This window comes from Carcharhinus amblyrhynchos, chromosome 34, assembly GCF_965287045.1.
Source record: "Carcharhinus amblyrhynchos chromosome 34, sCarAmb.v2.hapA, whole genome shotgun sequence".
Taxonomy (NCBI): domain Eukaryota; kingdom Metazoa; phylum Chordata; class Chondrichthyes; order Carcharhiniformes; family Carcharhinidae; genus Carcharhinus; species Carcharhinus amblyrhynchos.
Genome location: NC_137357.1, coordinates 156,305 through 176,896, shown reverse-complemented (window position 1 = coordinate 176,896; position 20,592 = coordinate 156,305). Strand labels below are relative to the sequence as shown.

The 20,592-nt window shown below is 43.4% G+C and overlaps 1 protein-coding gene and 1 long non-coding RNA gene across 2 annotated transcripts; both read right to left on the bottom strand.

The window, feature by feature from the left end:
* Positions 1-1,452: 1,452 nt before the first annotated feature.
* Positions 1,453-1,941, bottom strand: LOC145361163 (uncharacterized). The gene is made up of 3 exons (XR_013889816.1): positions 1,887-1,941; positions 1,709-1,747; positions 1,453-1,521 (listed from the first exon to the last, which is right to left on the bottom strand). It is a non-coding gene; the product is annotated as an uncharacterized LOC145361163 (long non-coding RNA).
* Positions 1,942-1,950: 9 nt separating this feature from the next.
* LOC145361218 (scavenger receptor cysteine-rich domain-containing protein DMBT1-like) lies at positions 1,951-20,392 on the bottom strand (the record flags this gene model as incomplete). Its single annotated transcript, XM_080216855.1, has 13 exons — positions 20,347-20,392; positions 18,971-19,003; positions 17,904-18,218; positions 13,376-13,408; positions 12,317-12,631; positions 10,704-10,766; positions 9,411-9,734; positions 9,014-9,160; positions 5,809-6,123; positions 5,183-5,497; positions 3,456-3,770; positions 2,435-2,752; positions 1,951-2,195 (listed from the first exon to the last, which is right to left on the bottom strand). Coding segments are annotated over exons 1-13 (2,784 nt in total), but the record flags the coding sequence as incomplete, so codon positions are not given.
* Positions 20,393-20,592: the final 200 nt, after the last annotated feature.

Here is a 20,592-nt window from a genome sequence, read left to right as displayed (position 1 = left end):
ATCCCCCCCACCCTCAATTCTTTTAAGCTCCAGTGAATCGAAGCCCAGGCTCTTCAAATGGTCCTCGTATGGTAGACCTTTCTTCCCTGGAATCAATACAATGAACACCCTCTGAACTGTCTCCAGTGTCAGCACATCCTTCATCAGGTATGGAAAATAAATCTGGACACAATATTCCAGGTGTGGTCTCAGCTCGGCCTTATCCAGTGTTAACAACATTTCGTTATATTTGAAATCCTGTCCTTTCGCAATCAATGCCAAGATTTAATCTGCCTTCCTTATTAAACATTGCACTTGCACATTTATGTTCTGCCATTCATGCACAAGGATACCCAGATCCCTCTGCACTGACACACTTTGAAAATGCTTCCAATAAAAATAATCATTGATTTTTTTTTTCTGGAGAAAATGGATGGCCACCCAGGTATCCACATTCAGCTCCATTTGCCACATTCTGGCCCATTCTCCAAGCCTGTCAATATTCATCTGTAAACCCTATAAACTCAAGGGTGCCTGCTTTCCCAGTCATCTTCAGATCATCCGCGAATCTTGCAATGTTGCACTCTGGCCCGAATCACATGTCGTTATGTCGGTTGTAAATAATAGAGAACTGAATCTTGCGTCATCCCTCGTATTGCATTTCACTCTCTCCCCACCCTATGCTTTCTCTCTCTCAACCAATCCTCTATCCAAGCAAATATTCTGTGCCCAGCACCTGGGATTTAAAATTCTTGTCTAATATTTTCCCGAATCCCGATACGCCAATTCCACGTGATCCCCATTGTCCACCTGTCTGCTAAATCCTCAAAAATATCTAGCAAGTTTGTCAAACACAACCTGTCCTTCATGAAAATCGTGCGGACCCCGGTGAATTTCGCTTTGTTTTCCATGTATTAGTTATCTCCTGCGTAATGACTGACTCCGGCAACTTTCCACCACTGAGGTCTATAGTTTGCCACTTTTTGTTTTTTTTTGGACAAGGGTGTCATATTAACGTGTTTCCAATCTACTGGTATCTTTCCTGAATCGAGGGAAAATTGCAACAAGACAACTAATGCACCCACTATCACTCTTGCCATCTCCTTTAATACTCGAGAATGCAGATAGTCAGATTTCAATTTGATGAATTCAACGTCTTAATCTGTTGCATCAACAATAAATCCCATTTCGTACCTTATATACTGTTGAATGAAGCAGGAATATGAATGTAGATAACTCCCTCATTTATATGTAAAATTTTACTGTTTCTCATGTGGCTTCAAATAAATTACTGACCAATACTCAGTTCATTTGTTTTTGAAATGTATTCAAGTCATTCTATGTAAATCGGCAGAGAAGCCCCTCTGATGTATGAAGCAACATCCATGACTCAGCGTGGGTTCAGGGATATGATTCGGGCCTTACCTTTTATTGATGATCTTCTCTGCATTACTGCCAAAAGGGCGATGAGCTCACAGATCAACAGGACACCGAGTGATATGCAGATCACCAGAGGGATGGAGGTGCTTTCATCTTCATATCCTTGATGAAAGATTCAAGGAAGTTTGTGAGATAAAGCGTCCACAATGTTTTAAATCCTTACATGATTATCAAACACTCAGACTGTCTGTAGAAATTGACAAAAAAAGGCAATAAAAATGTGTGGCAACTATTAATCATAATGTAAAATGAGCCGTAATAGTGATTGATATTTATTACTGAGACATACCTGAAGGTGTGGGCGGAACAGTCGGAGATAATTCCGGACCTGATGAAGATATGGTAAAAGGGAGACAATTATTTGCATTGTTGGTCAGAAAGACATTTGAAAACATTAATTAACTTCAGAAAAAATGGGCGAACAACGCCACACAGTCCCAAACCACACCACTCAGTGGGACACTTACCGGAACAAATCACACTGGCATCTTCCTTGTGATCACAGTCAGATTGAGCTAATGATGAAGGACAGTCAAACAGAAAGGTTTCACTTCCGGTGCACTTCACTTCATCCAGCCAGATAGTACCGTTACCCTGCCCAAAAGCGGCCCCTCCTGTGGCCTCGAGAGCAGAGCCACAGCCCAGCTGTCTGCAGACAACACTGGCATCGTTCATATCCCAGGAATCATCACACACCGTGCCCCAGGCTCTATTACACCATATCTCCACTCTCCCGGAGCAGCTGTGGTTACCTCCAGCCAAACGCAAACTTTGTCCTGAATTTGTTAAAGATAATAAATAAATTATTAACCTTGCTGTAGCACAAGAGAGGAATGCAATCAGATAGCTGGTTTATTAAAGTTGGGAAAACACCTGATCCTCTCTTGCAGCTGTTCACAGTTTCCTGCTCTTGCTTCGGTGTCCCTCGCTCTGTTGATAAGACAAACATGTTGACTCCATGAGCTACATCAATATTTCAAATCACACCTGTAAGCAGAATGATTGATTGTGTTACCTGAACAAACGATGCCTGCATCTTCCCAATGATCACAGTTGTGTTGACCCCACGGGTCTGCCTGGCACTGCGGAAGGGTCAACGCATCTGAAAGACACTCGATATCATCCAGCCAAATAGGCCCGGATCCCACTCCAAATCGGCGAGAGCCATAGTCAATGGAAACGTGTGAGCCACAATTAGCCTGTTCACAGATTACAGTTGCATCTTTTCCACCCAGGTCTTCTGAGCACACTGTTCCCCACGTCCCATTGTAGAACACTTCCACTCTGCCCTCACAGCGATGCTTTCCGTTCACCAAACGCACCTCTTTGTGCTCTGTCAAACAAATGACAGATACCCAGATGATACCTTCTGCAAACAGCGTGTATAATATATGCTGTGCCATCTGAGGTCACCGTTTACCTGAATTATTTCGCAAAAATCACAAAGTAAACTGAAAAAGAACAATATCATCAAGAATATGCAAAATTGAATTTCAATGAGAACCTTTGGGTGTTCGACCCAATCAACTCTGGCCAAATCCTCCCGCTTGAATTTGTAATTACCTTTATTTAATTGTAATAGCATTACATCAGATTCCACCTTCTCCCTCTCAAACTGCAGGGTCAATGTTGTGGTCACTGCTCCCGAACGGTTCCTTCACCTTCAGTTCCCTAATCAAGTCTGTGTCATTGCACATCACCAAATCCAAAATTACCTCCTCCCTCGTAAGCTCTGTCACAAACTGCTCCAGAAAACCATCTCTAAGACAGTCTACAAATTCCGTTTCCTGGGATTCACTACCTAACTGATTTTCTTTGTCAGTTCACTCGCACTCAGATAAATAAATGAGGGATGAAGAAACGAAAGGGAACGCGATGACGTGGACGGAACAAAGACTTCAGTGATAGTTATGTCCAGAATAAGAAAGTGAGCCTTTGTGCCAAATAGCCTTCCAAAGTGTTTTTTTTTTAGGTAATTTAGGAACACACCTTATGTATGAAGCTTCAGTTATAAGTGCAGAAAATGGGACAGTTACCAGAGCACATGACTTTCACATCTTCTTTATGAATACAGTCGTGTTTACCCCACAATGCATGGGGACATTCCCAGAGAAATGATTCACTCCCGGAGCATTCCAGCTCATCCAACCAAATTGGCTGTGAGTCAGGTCCGGCCAAAGCAGGAAGAGGAAGCCGCAATGCATTTCCACAACCCAGCTGCTTGCAAACCACGTCAGCGTCTGTCAGATCCCAGGAATCATCACAAACTGAGCCCCAGGTCCAGTTGTGATGAATCTCCAATCGGCCCGCACATCGGCTTCCACCGCCAGAGAGCCTTAACTGCATGTGTTCTAATAGAAAAAGAATGGGAGGGTCACGTTATAATTCTAATGCATACTCATCTCATTGTTAAATTCAAACTGTTACATCATGTGAAGTAAATTAGAACGTGTATTTAACTACTGTTCACAGAGAAATCAATCACTGCTAAAAAAAAATCTTACGTAAAATTACAATTTTAGAGACTACGGATCTGCCAGATATTCGTATTTCTGACAATAATATAATCCAACGGTTTTCCGATTGGAACTGAACCTTTCATCCTTGCATGCTTTGCTTTACCAGGAATTGTGTCATTGCGGTGATTAGTTGTTCCACACAGAAGCTTGAAACAAATATGTTATCCCTTGTTATTCACTACCTAATTTTTCCATGCATACTTCATCACTTATCTCGCTTACTCTGCCATATATATTGGAACAACTAAGAAATACTGCTAACTGCCAGGCAGCGACTTGACCTTTCAGACAACGACCTTTCCTGCGAACTCACCCAATTTGCTGCTAAAATGTTCTTCAGTTCCTTGTTTGCTCAATAATGTAGATTTCCAACGTACCCCGACGGCCGCCGCTCCAAAACACATGAATGCAATCAAAACGTTTCTAAGTGAATCGCGCACATTCCAACTCACCGGCAGCGACCAGCGCACGCGCAAACTCGCACTTACACCCCTCTCCCTCCCCAATTCCCTCGCCTTCCCCATTGCTGACCAACAACATCACTAACACTGGCGATTTGGGGATTTATATAATATCTTCATTGCTGTGTTGATGTAAGCCTTACTTCTGGCTAATACTTAATGATTTTATTTTCATTGGCTGCTCTTCCATCAATATAAATTAGCTTCAAAATATCATGGCCATGTTCAACGACACTAATACACTCCACCAGTGCCCACCGCTTCACCAAAGTTACCCCAGCCACGTCACACGAGCACGCTAACCAGCGTTGGTTGATTTAATTCACTGAAGAGTTTGGGTATCCGTCATATCTGACACTTTCAGATGTGACTTCAGCAAGCCTTTCCTCACACTTAGTTAACGTTCATGATTTTGGGGAATGAGACACAAGATTGGAATTTCCTTCTGATACATGACCCCCTCTCTCCCTTCGCTGTGCTGTTGTAACCCACCCCACACTGATCAGCATATTATTTCCCGCTGCCAATTCTGTCTTTATTGGTCTCAATTTACTGATGGAAATTACTTCGAGATTTATAAAGACGTTAAATCTTTTTATTAAATTGTTATTGTCATAATATTCCAAACTATGTGATTTCCCCCGTGACGTTCTGTTCTGCATCCTGGCGTCAGTGTCAAATATCTCAGCTATATTTTCCCGAAGAAAAAGGGAACTACATTCCCAGTTGACCAAGATTACATCTTTCCATTTATGTTTCTGGAAAAGTGACCTGTTTATTCACCTGAGCACAGAACCCCTACGCCGATGCTGTCGCTGCGATGCGGGTTCAACGAGAATGTGCTGCACTTCCGGAGATGCGATTCGTTTCCTTCACACCGGACATCATTCACCCACACAGGCCCTTCACCCTCTCCGTACTTTGAATTGTTATAGGCGGTTACCGCTTCGCCGCAGCCCAGCTGTCTACAGGCCACATTAGCGTCATGGAGATTCCAGAGGCTGTCCTGCACTCTGCCCCAGCTGTGGTTGTAGTAAATCTCCACTCGCCCATCACACCGACTTCCCCCATTCATCAATCTCAGTGACCAGATTTCATCTAGGCGAAGAAAGACATGGAGAACAGTGGTTACAGTGCAACAAGTTAAATCAAATTGATACATCTCTCACAAGGCCTGCTCCCCCTGTGCAGAGGTTAAAGATGTGACGAGAGGCTGCTGAGTACAGACAGACAGGAGGCTGAACAGCCAGCGTGGCTGCTCTGAATCTGAAGCAAATACATTGCTATACAAAGGGATAATATACGTTTTTGGAACTGGAGGATGGACCAGCAGTTGGGCGGAAAAATGTAGAAACATCCTCATCAATCCCCACACTACATTGTATCATTAACTTGATTTGGGGACATACCCGAGCAGATGACTCTGGCGTCATTTCCATGTGAGCAGTCAAACTTGTGGACGGGTGAAACCGGACACTCCCACAACCAGGACTCTTTCCCGCGGCAGTTGTAGCTTTTCTTCCACATTGTCCCATTTCCCTTCCCAAAGTTTGCTCCTCTCGGGATTTTCTCTACCACTCCACACTGAAGATGCTCACAGACCACACTGGCGTCTTCTAAACCAAAGTAAACATCACAGAGCGTCCCCCAGTGTTCTCCATGCAGCACTTCCACCCGGCCGGAGCACCTGTCCTTTCCACCAACCAATCTCGGTCCATGGTTTCCTGTTTCAATTACAAATACAGACTCAAATAACTTATTGAATTTAGAAGAAATAAATACCAGTTTTATTTTTGTAAAGGAGAAAACACACTTCACATCTGCATCGACAGACATTTTCCACTATTGACAAACGATCAATTAGAACTAATTGACATAATATGTGATGCTTGTGGGCAGGTAATTCAACCTACTGGGACCAGTCCATCCTGAAGGGAAAAGTTCATGTGCTATTGGCAGAATACAATGTCTTTGGAGAAGGTCCATAATATATTTGAAATAAACTACAGTGTTTAAACTTTGCATTACGATGCAATTGTAAAACGATCTCCTGTGGAGCAACAGCCTGAGCCAAAAACGGTCGATGTATTTCCAAATTTAGACAGCATCTCGCACCAGGAAATTCAGCAAGTAAATGTCGTTCGAAAAACTATTGCATTATTCTCAGAATAATGTACATTATTGACGCGTTTTCCATGCTTTGAAATCTCCAAGATACATGTGTACAATTTTCCACGTTTTACTGGATGTAAGACATGAACTCGCAATGTTGTTACTGATCTCATCCAATTATTTCCTTCAATGAAATATAACTGAAATGCAAAACCCTTCATTTATTCTGTTGTGCCAATATCCTCTTTAAATGCGAACAGAGTTACAGTCTGTTATTGTCGATGCAGTGGGATCATCGCTTGGGAAGCAGGGCACGGCTGCCTAGCACTCCACAAATAACGCCATATCACATATTTCAGAGGAGTCTATGTTTGGCCCGGACATTAAATCAGCAATAATTGTTTGTTGCTAATTTTAGAACATTAATAAAATTGCAAATATTTCCGATTTCCAAAAAGTGATCATTCTTTGAAATTTTGTTCCAAAATTACAACAAAGAACATTGAGATATGAAGGTCTGGTTAGACATGTCCATTTTAGAGACACATCGAACTGTTATCTCTCCGTTGTTGAAATATTAAGAACATTTTTTCTAATATTAATATTCACAAGTCTGTACTCACCGGAACAGATCAAACTGACATCGTTCCTGTGGGTGCACCTGGACCGATTTACAGGAACAAGGGGGCAGTCCGTCAGACTTGTCTCACTCCCTTTACATTCAAATCTATCGTTCCATATAAGTCCAGCGCCCTTCCCAAAATGGGCCCCGTTTCTAATGGAAACGGCGACTCCACACTGCAGCGCAGCACAGATCACTGTGGCGGCATTCCAATCCAAGTCACGGTCACACACTGTACCAGATTCTATATCGTTATGGATCTCCAATCTGCCGGAACATGGGGAAGGCCCGGATACTAGTTTTGGTAACCTGTGGGCTGAACAACATCAATTCACAACACACTAATTATTATTAAAAATATTCACATCCTGTTAATTAGATTCTATCATGATTGGTTCTGAATTTGGTTCCCCTTAGTTGCCTCTGAATCTAAAGATTTATCGAGGTGAAAACATGGGGTGCGACATGGTTTAGATGGTCTGTTGGGGAGACTCGACTGGCTGAGTGTCCTTCTTCTGCATTAAGAAATTCTATAATCAAAGATGTTTCATCAATTTCAATCGGTGTCAATTATTATTCTCTCCAGAAGCCGTGCTCAGTCTGACAGCGATTCCTCTGGAACACTCGTATCCGTCTCCCCTTAAATTGAGAACACTGCTGGTTTATCTCAATAAGTTCTGAGTATTACTGCCCCCTGCCGCCTGGTGATGCGAAATATCACAATGTGCAACAGGCGGACCTGAATCAATAACATATGGATTTATTTGCCCAGGGACGTTCTAACTGATGGACATCAAACTAATTCTAAATGTGTTTCTTCGGCGCTGAAACGTGTTGAGAATGAACTTTCTGAAATTACTTCAACCAGAAGTGAAACGCTGGATCCCAGAATGTCAAAACGGTGATTAGCAAACAACACTGGAGCTTTATTGAGGGTCCATGTGCGCAGGTCACTAAAATGTAAATACCAAGTACAAAACGTAATCAGAAATCCTCCTGGAATTTTACCATTTCTATTTTGACGGCGAGACCATGAAGGGGGAGAGTTTCTGCTTCAAGTTTCAAGAACATTGTTTAGTCCACATCTGGAATGGGAATTAACAATAACTGCATCCCTGAAGTGATCTCCTGTTCTGGAAAGCAGTCCAGTGGGAGTGTCCCAGGCTGATAGTTACTGAGTCTAGAGACCATCTCCTTCTATCAGTTTACACTGTCTGAAATCTGTCTGAAGCTGCAGCAGCTTTAAATATTAAAACAACTAATCTCCCTTCATTTTATTCTGGAGGAAATACCGACTGCCGCTCATTTCAATGGGAATCTCTCCCAATCACATTTCTGAATTATCCTGCTGATAAACTCTGAAGATAAACTTGTCCAGAAAAAGAAAAAAAAATAAATAACTCGAAGGGAAATCATATGGGAACAGTTGGTATTCATCATGTTTGGGGTGTGACAGGGAGATAAGTTTCCAAATTGTGTCAAACATTTCGGGAAAAGGATTTACACGACAGGTATTAAAACAGCACGCCTGGAGAGACAGGGGATATCCAGCCAGTCTCCTCTCACAGAAAATCAGAAAATGTTGGATCAATTCAGCAGCTGTGGCAGAATTAGTGGCGAGGGAAGAATAGAGGGAAGTTTCCAGTCCGCATGACTCTCCTCCAGACCCTTCCCATCCTCACTCCGCTCTTGGAACACCTTCAATCTGGCCACTGATTGCTGCTCTGAAAGTAGCCGCAGTGACTGGATAAGCGCTCTATGGCCTCCGCAATCAATAGTCAGTAAATGTCAAACACATGGACCGAGACACCCAGATTTAATTCAGAGACAGCCGTTAGGGCCTGTTTCCGTTGTTGTGTTGTTCTTTGTTGTTAACCAACGCTGCGAATAGATGAAGATAAACGATTGCTCAGCAGAAGCCTGATTGTTGTCCAGGATTTGCTCTGTGTGGCCCTGGAATGATTCATTATTTGTTGAATGGTGATCGGAACTGAACAGCGAGGAACCAGGAGCGAACAACTCCTCTCCTGAACAGAGCTAACAGCAAGCGGTCAGCTCAAGGACACAGCGGGCCTGTGCACGGTTGTGGTAATTGTTAATCAATCTCATTGTTGTTACTTTATCATAAACATAAATCCTGGTGTTAATGTTTCAATTTTCAGGTCACTGAAATTACTCACAACCCACGTTACTACTGTATATGTTCTCCCAAAACTTTATCCGCCCTTTCCCGGAGAGTCGGCTGTATATGAGAGACAGGTTATTATTTTTTTTTACCTGAACAAATCACGCCGGCATCACTGGAGTGCGGAAAGCGAGATTCAGAATAGAGATCCCATTGATATGAGCGACATTCCCACAGGGCGGTCTCGGTCCCTTCGCACTGAACATCTGAAGTCACAATGGGTCCGGATCCTTCCCCAAAGTGAGCCCCGCGGGGTGCAGAGAGCGCGGTCCCGCAGCCCAGCTCCCCACACACAACATCGGCGTCCCGCTGGTCCCAGTCCCAATCATCCACAGTGCCCCACTGTCCCCTGTAGTGAATCTCCACTCTCCCAGCGCACCGACTCTGCCCATTCGCCAGCCTCAGTTTCACCGCCTCTGTGAAATAAATACACTTCGAGTTATTGGCCAGTTGTTGCAGCAGGTCAGATAGGAATCAAATCAAGTATCGAGTGTGTCAATGATCTCAACAAACCCTGGGATAATATGACACAAAGAACAAAAAGAAATACAGGACAGGAACAGACCCTTCCGCCCTCCTCGCCTGTAGCGGCCGTACTGTCCGACTTAACTAAAAACCCCTACCGTTCTGGGGGCCATATTCCGCTATCCCCACCCTATTCATGTACTTGTCAAGACGCCCCTTAAACGTCACTGTCGTATCCGCTTCCACTCCCTCCCCCTGAGACATTGCAAGTGGAAGCGGGGATATGGATTGACAGTGGGAAACATCCGCAAATCAGTTGGAAGTTGAAAACATCATTCGGCTGCGTCAGGCAGGATGGTCGATAGGCGTTTAATTGATTCAATCCACACATCTCAGGACTGACATGCTCCGCGAGCCACCATACTGTCTGGACTAATATAGTGGAATCCCAATCCTAGTATGGATTCGATATCTGTCACCACTGTCGAACCAGGGCCGCCCTACTGCAACCGTCTGAATTAGATAGTCAGGTAGTCTCCAGCCCTTCTGGGAGCAGTGAGATTCAGCGGGTTTTCGGCGGAATCCTAATATACCGGTGGTGGAAGGGTCAGAACATCGCATTGCGTTTCAGCGCTGGCTGGTAACTAGGGAAGTTCAAAAAATTATTTCTAAACAGTAGCGGGACCACTTTGCCTCTCACCCTGCTCCTCCGGGACCGCATTTAACATCGTTCTGAATGAGTGGGCAGCAATTAAAGATTTTCAGGAAAACATTGCAAGAGCATTTTCCTTCACACCTGACAGGCAGACATTGAACCGAACCGTTGAAAGGAAAGATAGTGAAATTGTCTCAGGGATTTATCATTCAGTTGGATGGATTAGTGCAGTAAAATATCAGATATGAACTTGGAGGGCGATTACCTGATGGATCAGCCTGGCTGTTCCCTGGACTGCCTGAAATGAAATTTTCAAAATTAGTCTTTGCTGGAACACGAGATGAATGAAACTGCCTAAACCATACATCACAAAGTCAACATCGAGGATCTGTGTTATTTCTTCACCGTATGATTTGCAAGCACTTGATGTTAAAACGTTTATCCAAATGACCACACCCGTGATGTTATGGCCCATCAACACCCTGGCTTAATTGGATAATTGGAGGGGAAATTGTGGAGAACTTGAAGAGTTGGGGGATCCGAGCATATCCCTGGGGTTGTAACATAGAACATAGAACATTACAGCACACTACAGGCCCTTCGGCCCTCAACGTTGTGCCGAGGTATGTCCAATCCCATGATCAAGGTACCACCTCCCTTTCGTTCTGGTGTGTTCCATGTGCCTATCCAATAACCTCTTGAATGTTCCTAAGGTGTCCGACGCCACTATCACAGCAGACAGCTTTTTCCACACCCCCAACCATCCTCTGAGAAAAGAAATTATCTCGGACATCCCTCCTATATCTCCCACCATTAACCTTATAGTTATGTCCCCTAGTAACAGCTTCATCCACCCGAGGAAATAGTCTCTGGACGTCCACTCTATCAATCCCTCTCATCATCTTATAAACCTCTATTAAGACGCCTCTCATCATCCTCCGCTCCAAAGAGAAAAGACCCAGCTCCCTCCACCTTTCCTCATATGACCTACCCTCCAAACCAGGCAGCATCCTGGTAAATCTCCTCTGCACTCTCTCCAATGCTTCCACATCCTTCTTATAATGAGGTGACCAGAGCCCAACGTAATATTCCAAATGTGGCCTCACCAAAGTCTGGTATAGTTGTAGCAAAGCCCCACGGCTCATAATGTCAAACCACCTATTAATAGACGTTAACACATTATAAGCCTTCTTCACGGCTCTATCCACTTGAGAGGCAACCTTCAGAGATCTGTGGATATGAACCCCAAGACCTATCTGTTCCTCCACGTTCCTCAGAACCCTGCCGTTGATCCTGTAATCTGCATTCAAGTTTGTCCTACCAAAATGGATCACCTCACACTTATCAGGGTTAAACCCCATCTGGCAAACTCCATCTCCATCTGTGGTTCGAACCACATTTTCATTCGAGTGTACAAATTCAGGAATATGATGCAAAAAAAAAGCATTACGAATTGGACGATTTGAAGTTAAGTTAAAATAGCAGAATAAACCAAACGCTGCAGATAGATGAAGATAAACGGTTCCTCAGCAGAAGCCTGATTGTTGTCCAGAATTTGCTCTGTGTGACCCTGGAATGATTCATTATTTGTTGAATGGTGATCGGAACTGAACAATGAGGAACCAGGAGTGAACAACTCCTCTCCTGAACAGAGCTAACAGCAAGCGCTCAGCTCAAGGACACAGCGGGCCTGTGCACGGTTGTGGTAATTATTAATCACTCTGATTGCTGTTACTTTATTATAACCTTAAATCCTGATGTTAATACTTCTATTTTCAGAATATTGAAATTATTCACCACTCTCTTTATCGTCTCAGAATACTTTATCCGCCCTTCCCCGGAGAGCAGGCTGTAGATGATGGACAGATTTGTTTTTACCTGAGCAAATCACGCTGGCGTCATCGGAGTGCGGAAAGGGATAGTCACCCCATGGCTCTGAGCGACATTCCCGCAGGGCGGTCTCGGTCCCTCTGCACTGAACATCATACGTCACAACGGGTCCGGATCCTTCCCCAAAGTGAGCCCGGCCTGGTGCAGATCGCGCGGTCCCGCAGCCCAGCTCCCTGCACACAACATCGGCGTCCAGTTGGTCCCAGTCACTACCAAACACAGTGCCCCACTGTCCCCTGTAGTAAATTTCCACTCTCCCAGCGCACCCAACCTTCCCATTCGCCAGTCTCAGCTTCACCGCTTCTGTAAAATACAGAAATAAACCAACAGTTATTGGCCCCAAGATGTAACAGGTCAGATGGGAATCAAGTCAAATATCGAGTGTGTCCAGAATCTCAGCAAACTCTGGGATAATATGAAATATTGCAAGTGGAAGCGGGGATATGGATTGACAGTGAGAAACATCCGCAAATCAGTTGGAAGGAGAAGTGTCCGTAGGTGTTTAATTGATTCAATCCACACAACTCAGGACTATGATGGCCCGCGGTCCACAGTACTGCCTGGACTAATATAGTGGAATCCCAATCCTAGAATGGATTCTATATCTGCCATCACTGTCGAACCAGGGCCGTCCTACTTCAACCGGCTGAACTGGATAGTCAGGTCCTTTCCAGCCCTTCCCGGGGCAGTAAAATGTCGCGAGTTGTCGGCGGAACCTAATATACTGGTGGCAGGACCATAATGTTGCATTGCATTTCAGCGCTTCCTGGTCATTTGGGAAGTGAAAATTTATTTCTAAACAGCAGCGGGACCAATTTGTTTGTCACCCTGCTTCTCGAGGCCTTAATTGACTGTCGTTCTGAATTAGAGAGCAGCAATTAAGATATTTCAGGAAAACATTCCAAGAACATTTTCCTTCACATGTGACAGGCAGACATTGAACCGAACCATTCAACACAAAGATCCTGAAATTGTCTCAGGGATTTATCATTCAGTTGGATGGATTAGTGCAGTGAAATATCAGATGTGAACTTGGAGGACGATTACCTGATGGATCCGCCTGGCTGTTCCCTGGTCTGCCTGAAATGAAATTTTAAAAATTAGTCTTTGCTGGAACACGAGATGAAAGAAACTGTCTAAACCATACATCACAAAGTCAACAGCGAGGATCTGTGTTATTTCTTCACTGTATGATTTGCAGGCATTTGCTGTTAACAAAGTTTTATTCAAATTACCACATCCGTGATATTATGGCCCCTGAATATCCCGGCCTCATTCCATTTTTTGAATATATTTTCAGCCACATGTTACCGTATTCCCAAACAGGGATATTTTGTGTCAGTCAGATCTCCAAATCAACTTTAGCGTCTAGTTTAACAATAGAATCAACAGGGCAGTGATTCATGTCTCTGGTTGGATTGCTGAAATTTATAACTTGATCCACAGAATAACAATGATAAAATCACTCGAATATCTCTGCACCACCGTCTACAATACGGACAGTGCGTCGTTTATTTCCAGTGCAGACAATCCTCAGCTATCCTTATTAACTATTCACAAACAATGTCGCAAAACTTCCATTTATGTGGTACTCATTGCCAGAATTGTGGGATGACATTTCAATATTTACTCAAAATTTCACAATTTCGGCGGTCCAACTGGAATTTCTGGACCCCCTTCACCCATTTCGTCTTTCTATTTTTTGCTCCACTTTTCAGCGTTCAGTAATTTTCCCACTGAATCAGTGACCCATTTCAACAAGACAGAATAAAGAAAAGTACATCACAGAGACAGACCCTTCGGCCCTTTAATCACCTGTCCATCATGATGCCCAATTAAGGAAAAAAATACTGTTTCGTTTCCATCTGTATCCTTCTATTTCCTCCTTTTTCATGCACCCATCCAGATGCCTCTTAAATGTTGCTAATGTGTCAACTTCCATCACCTCCTCTGGAAGCGCCTTCCAGGCATGCACTACTTTCTGAGCTTCTTTCACACATCTTCCTTCAACTTTCCCCGTCTCACCTGAAGCCTGTCCCTCCTTTCCTCCTGCAACGGATCAGTAATGACACGAACAAGCAATGGAATAGAAGGTGCTGGACAGCAGCCTGATTTGCTGAAACAAAACAGCCGTCAGCTGAATCATTTGTGTACCGTGTAGATGATACACAGCAGCAAATGACCAAGACTCATCCGCAGTTGATTCCAACCTCGCGATTTCTACCACCTAGAAGTAAAAGGTCAGGCCTACAGCAATACCCTGAATTGCTCATTCACTTCGAAGTCGGTCCAACATGCTAATTTCGGACAATATCGGGGTTGCTTCATTCTCGTGTGAGCTCAATCCCTAATGTCACTATGCCTGCACCAGTGCATCATGTACTGCAGCGAGGCAGCAAAAAAGGCTCAGAGATCAATTCCTGAAGACATCTGGGTACAGACAATAAATGCTGCCATTGCTAGGGACACTGACTTCACAAGAGATAGCATAATAATAACAAGAGTGCAAAGACAGTGGCTGAATGTAGGGGATTAACTTTTTTTTATGGAAAGAGATATAGAGACGTGGAAAGTTTCGTACAGTAAAATGTAGGCCCATTTAAAGATCACAAACTGCCATTAGCACAAAACCGTAAGGCAGCCAATGTATCTCCCCATGACTGAGTATTCGATTTTATGTTAAACTATGAGACCTGACACGTAACAAATAAATGTCAATGTTATGAGTGGAACGAATGACATAACATCGTATTTGTAATTCAAAACCACAGTTAAACACTGGAACTGTGTAGCTCGCAGGAGGAAGGACAAACTCGGAGCCGTTAATGGAACCATAATTTCCAAAGCTATGGCCATACCAAATTAATATAATAAAAGACATCAAATTTAGAATATAAACAGACGCTTATCCAATCTTTGCGAGGCAACTGTTTTTTTTATTCATCTTTCCGGCGTCTGGAGGTCGAAGCTAACGGTATAAAATCATTCCAAGCATTTTATAAAGAAACAGTGGAGTTAGCCAATCTAAGAAGAGTAACGGGATTTCATAGCTCATTATAAGGAACAGAAAGCTCAGTGAATATTGAGAGTGTCTGGGCAGAGGCTGACAAGTATCCAGGGATTGATACACAAAGCTGATGTTAATGTTTGGTTTAGAAAGCTTTGTTTTGATTTCTAAATCTCATTGTTCCGATTTTTCACTTCTGTTTATTTCGTGGATGCAACTGATATTAAGTATAATGCTTGATATGCCAGTTAAAGCAATGTAGGTCCCATTGAGATTTAATATTTAACTTTTCAGTATTTCCAGCCGTGTCCACTATTCCAACTCAAAGTATATATATTTTCTAAGATATGGCAGCTCACTGTACCACACGAAGGGCATACAGCTCTTTCACTGAGAAATGTTTATCAGAAGTCTATGTACGCACTCTATAGATAGGAATTAGAACTGTTACTGGGATTCTGCAAGCGGTTAATTCACGGAGATTCCATTCGGCAATCTATGCTATTCTAACAGTGGCGGCGATCGAGACCCAGACTGCGCTGTTCAGCTAGAATTTCAATTCATGTCTGTTCCGTCTGGACGACAGACCCAGTGCAGTATTTAATTCTATTTGCCGACGGATCTGAGTTGGATTCCGCGGTCAATCTCAGTTTCTTATTCACTTGTTGTTGGTTTCAGAGACGAATGAAATGAAAATGCAACTTTGCTCAAACTATATTATGATTACATTCTACAAGTTAAGTCAACGATTTCAATATTCACTTCAGAACTGCGAGCTAACTGGCGATTCAAATCAAATTTTAATGAGATGAGATTATTGAGCATAGGACTTGTTACATTGCAACATAACATTTGTTCTACTTTCTTTTATAAGACATGTTATTTCAAACAACTGCAACGTCCAAACACTATTTTTTTTAAGGTTTTACTTTGCGGACTCTCGGTCCTTTACTGTGTGACGTCTTTGATAACAGGAATGGGGTGCTTCTCTATCAGTTAACTAGCATTTTCAGTGACATTCGGATTAATAAATATCACCAAACAGGCACGTTGGGAACCGAGCGAAAATGAACCAAGTCAACGTCAGCAGCCAATTCTGACGGAACGCCGAATGATTGGGACTCCCTTAAATGTACTTTCCGGACACAGTCAGCTGATCAAAGCATCCCCAAAATGTTGACTCTTCGCGGGTAAGATCCAGATACGTTATCACGCCCAGGACTGTTTCTCGCGCTACCCCCAGGTCTGGAACCCGCCTCCCCCACAGTGGTTACTGACAGGTCCGTCTCTGTCTCCACGCGTGTGGTTGTGTCGGTTGGGGCATAATTGGAGGGGAAATGGTGGAGAACCCGAAGGGTTGGGGATCCGAGCATATCCCTGGGGTTACAACATAGAACATAGAACATTACAGCACATTACAGGTCCTTCGGCCCGCAATGTTGTGCCGAGCTATGTGCAATCCCAAGATCAAGATACCACCTCCCTTTCGTTCTGGAGTGTTCCATGTGCCTATCCAATAACCTCTTCAAAGTTCCTAAAGTGTCCGACGCCACTATCACAGCAGGCAGCCTATTCCATAGCCCCAACCATTCTCTGAGTACAGAAACTACCTCGAACATCCCTCCTATGTCTCCCACCATTAACCTTATAGTTATGTCCCCTCGTAACAACGACATCCACCAGAGGAAATAGTCTCTGCACATCCACTCTATCAATCCCCCTCATCATCTTATAAGCCTCTTCCGCTCCAAAGAGAAAAGCCCCAGCTCCCTCCACCTTTCTTCATAAGACCTACCCTCCAAACCAGGCAGCATCCTGGTAAATCTCCTCTGCACTCTTTGCAATGCTTCCACATCCTTCTCATAGTGAGGAGAAGAGAGCCGAACACAATATTCCAAATGTGGTCTCACCAAGGTCCGGTACAGTTGCAGCATAACCCCACGGCTCTTAATTTCAAACCACCTATTAATAACGCTAACACATTATTAGCCTTTTTCACGCCCCTATCCACTTGAGTGGCAACCTTCAGAGATCTGTGGATATGAACCCCAAGATCTATCTGTTCCTCCACATTCCTCAGAACCCTGCCGTTGATCCTATAATCTGAATTCAAGATTGTCCTACCAAAATGGATCACCTCATCCTTATCAGGGTTAAACCCCACCTGGCAAACTCCATCTCCATCTGTGGTTCGAACCACATTTTCATTCGAGTGTACAAATTTAGGAATATGATGCAAAAAAAAGCATTGAGAATTGGACGATTTGAAGTTAAGTTAAAATAGCAGAATAAACCAAACGCTGCAGATAGATGAAGATAAACGGTTCCTCAGCAGAAGCCTGACTGTGTCCAGCTCAAGGACACAGCGGGCTTGTGCACGGTTGTGGTAATTGTTAATCACTCTCATTGCTGTTACTTTATTATAAACTTAAATCCTGGTATTAATGTAACAACAATTCTATTTTCAGAATATTGAAATTATTCACCAATCTCTTTATCGTCCCAGAATATTTTATCCGCACGTTCCCGGAGAGCAGGCTGTAGATGGTGGACAGATGTTTTTTTTACCTGAGCAAATCACGCCGGCATCTTTGGAGTGGGGAAAGCGATAGTTGCCCCATGGCCCTGAGAGACATTCCCGCAGGGCGGTCTCGGTTCCTTCGCACTCAACATCATACGTCACGATGGGTCCGGCTCCTCCCCCAAAGTGAGCCCCGCCTGGTGCAGAGAGCGCGGTCCCGCAGCCCAGCTCCCCACACACAACATCGGCGTCCCGCTGGTCCCAGTCACTATCAAACACCGTGCCCCACTGTCCCCTGTAGTGAATCTCCACTCTCCCCTCGCACCGACTCTGCCCATTCGCCAGTCTCAGCTTCGCCGCCTCTGTAAAATGCAGAAATAAACCAACAGTTATTGGCCCCCTGATGTAACAGGTCAGATAGGAATCAATTCAAATATTGAGTGTGTCCAGGATTTCAACAAACCCTGGCATGATATGAAATATTGCAGGTGGTAGGGGAATATGGATTGACAGTGGGAAACATCCGCAAATGAGTTGGAAGTTGGAAGGATGAGAGCCTATAGGTATTTAATTGATTCCATCCACACAAATCAGGACTGTCATTGTCCTTGGTCCACCATACTGCCTGGACTAATATAGTGGAATCCCAATCCCAGTATGGATTAGATATCTGTCATCACTGTCAAACCAGGGCCGCCCTGCTGCAACCGGCGGAATTGGATAGTCAGGTCCTCTCCAGCCCTTCCCGGGGAAGGAAAATGTGGCGAGTTTTCGGCGGAACCTAATATACCGGTGGCAGGACTATAATATTGCATTGCATTTCAGCGCTGCCTGGTCACTTGGGAAGTGAAAATGTATTTCTAAACAGCAGGGGAACCATCTTGTTTGTCACCCTGCATCTCGAGGCCTTAATTGACTGTCGTTCTGAATTAGAGAGCAGCAATTAAGATTTTTCAGGACAAAACAGTCCAAGAACATTTTCCTTCACAACTGACAGGCAGACATTGCACCGAACCATTGAACACAAAGTTCCTGAATTTGTCTCAGGGATTTATCATTCAGTTGGATGGATTAGTGCAGTAAAATATCAGATATGAGCTTGGAGGGCGATTACCTGATGGATCTGCCTGGCTGTTCCCTGGTCTGCCTGAAATGAAATTTTGAAAAATTAGTCTTTGCTGGAACACGAGATGAATGAAACTGCAAAAACCACACATCACAAAGTCAACACCGAGGATCTGTGTTATTTCTCTAATATTTGATTTGTAAGCACTTGCATTTAAAAACGTTTTACTCAAATTACTACAGCAGTGATATTATGGCCTATCAATATCCCGGCCTCATTTCATTTTTTGAATATATTTTTAAACACATGTTACCGTATTCCCAAACCGTATTTTGTGTCAGTCAAATCTCCAAATCCACTTTAGCCTCCAGTTTAATAATAGAATCAAGAGGGCAGTGATTCTTGTCTCCGGTTGGATTGCTGAAAGATCAAGGTCAGATTACAATATCAAGAGAAGCATGTGTGGATGGTCATCGCCAAAATTCCTGCATTTTTAAACACAGTGAGTTGGCTTCCACTCAAACTCATTTTCAGCAGATTCTAACAGCCACTGCTCTCATTTGTACCAACACAAATCAAGTAGTCCAAATAAAGGTTTTACAGTAAAATGTTGCCATGCGCGCGTAAAGCATTTCCATTCAATTTTGTGTTTAAATCTCAGCTTGCCTTAAGTCTCGGCCGAGAAATTAAAACATGCATTGATCAGGTGTTCTAAAGTCTAAATACATTAGAAAGGAAATAAGTTATAAAAAGAAACAGGGAATCTACATTATTCACCAACTGAAACTTCCTTTCCTTAAAATCCCAATTCCAATACACACTTATAACAACGAAGGATGTATTTGAATGTGCAAGAGCCTTTTCCCTAACTGGAGCGGAGAATCCAAAACATTGCTGGAAAAAAAAATAGAAATTTCCAGATTTAGATTTGATCGTCCATTTTGATTTTCAACTCCAATTTATTTATTCTGCACACCTATGTCAGGTAGACGGCGATCAAAAACAATATCCATTGGGCCTTTGTGGCCTCAGAGCAATATTCGGCGAAAGTGTTCGGCCCCTGGTACAAACTGACTGTGCCGGGTGGAATAACACCAATTCAGTCTCACCCCACTAGCCTGTTCTTGGCTCCTTTGTGCGTTACAATATTTCAAACGCATAAGCAAGTATATTTTCAATGTGCTGAGCACTTTTTTATCCTCCAGCTTTTCAGACACTGAACTCGCCTCCTCTCATTGTAAATTGATGGACATTAATATCCCATTACCTCCAGATGGCACTTATTATTCAAATCATCAACTTTCCCTTACATCGGTCACCAACATTTTTATCATGAAAGCTCAATATATCGAGATATATGTTAACATTTTATGTCAGTGAATTCTCAATAGATATCGGGATACTTTCAATCAATAATAACTCACAGTTGAGAAGCTGCAATGCAATTAGAGTCAGGAAGGAGCGCAGCATCGTCCCGACTGTCAGTTACTGCGATCAGACTTGACTATTCACCGAGTTTTGTACACCGGTACCGGACTGGCCTTCCAACACTTGCTGGAACAGCAAACGGTCCAGGGATGAATTCTTTGTTCAGAAAATAATATTTCCTCCCATCTGCTTAATTAATGCTCCCATGTGTGAAATTTAAATTGCCGTTTGATAAAAGATAC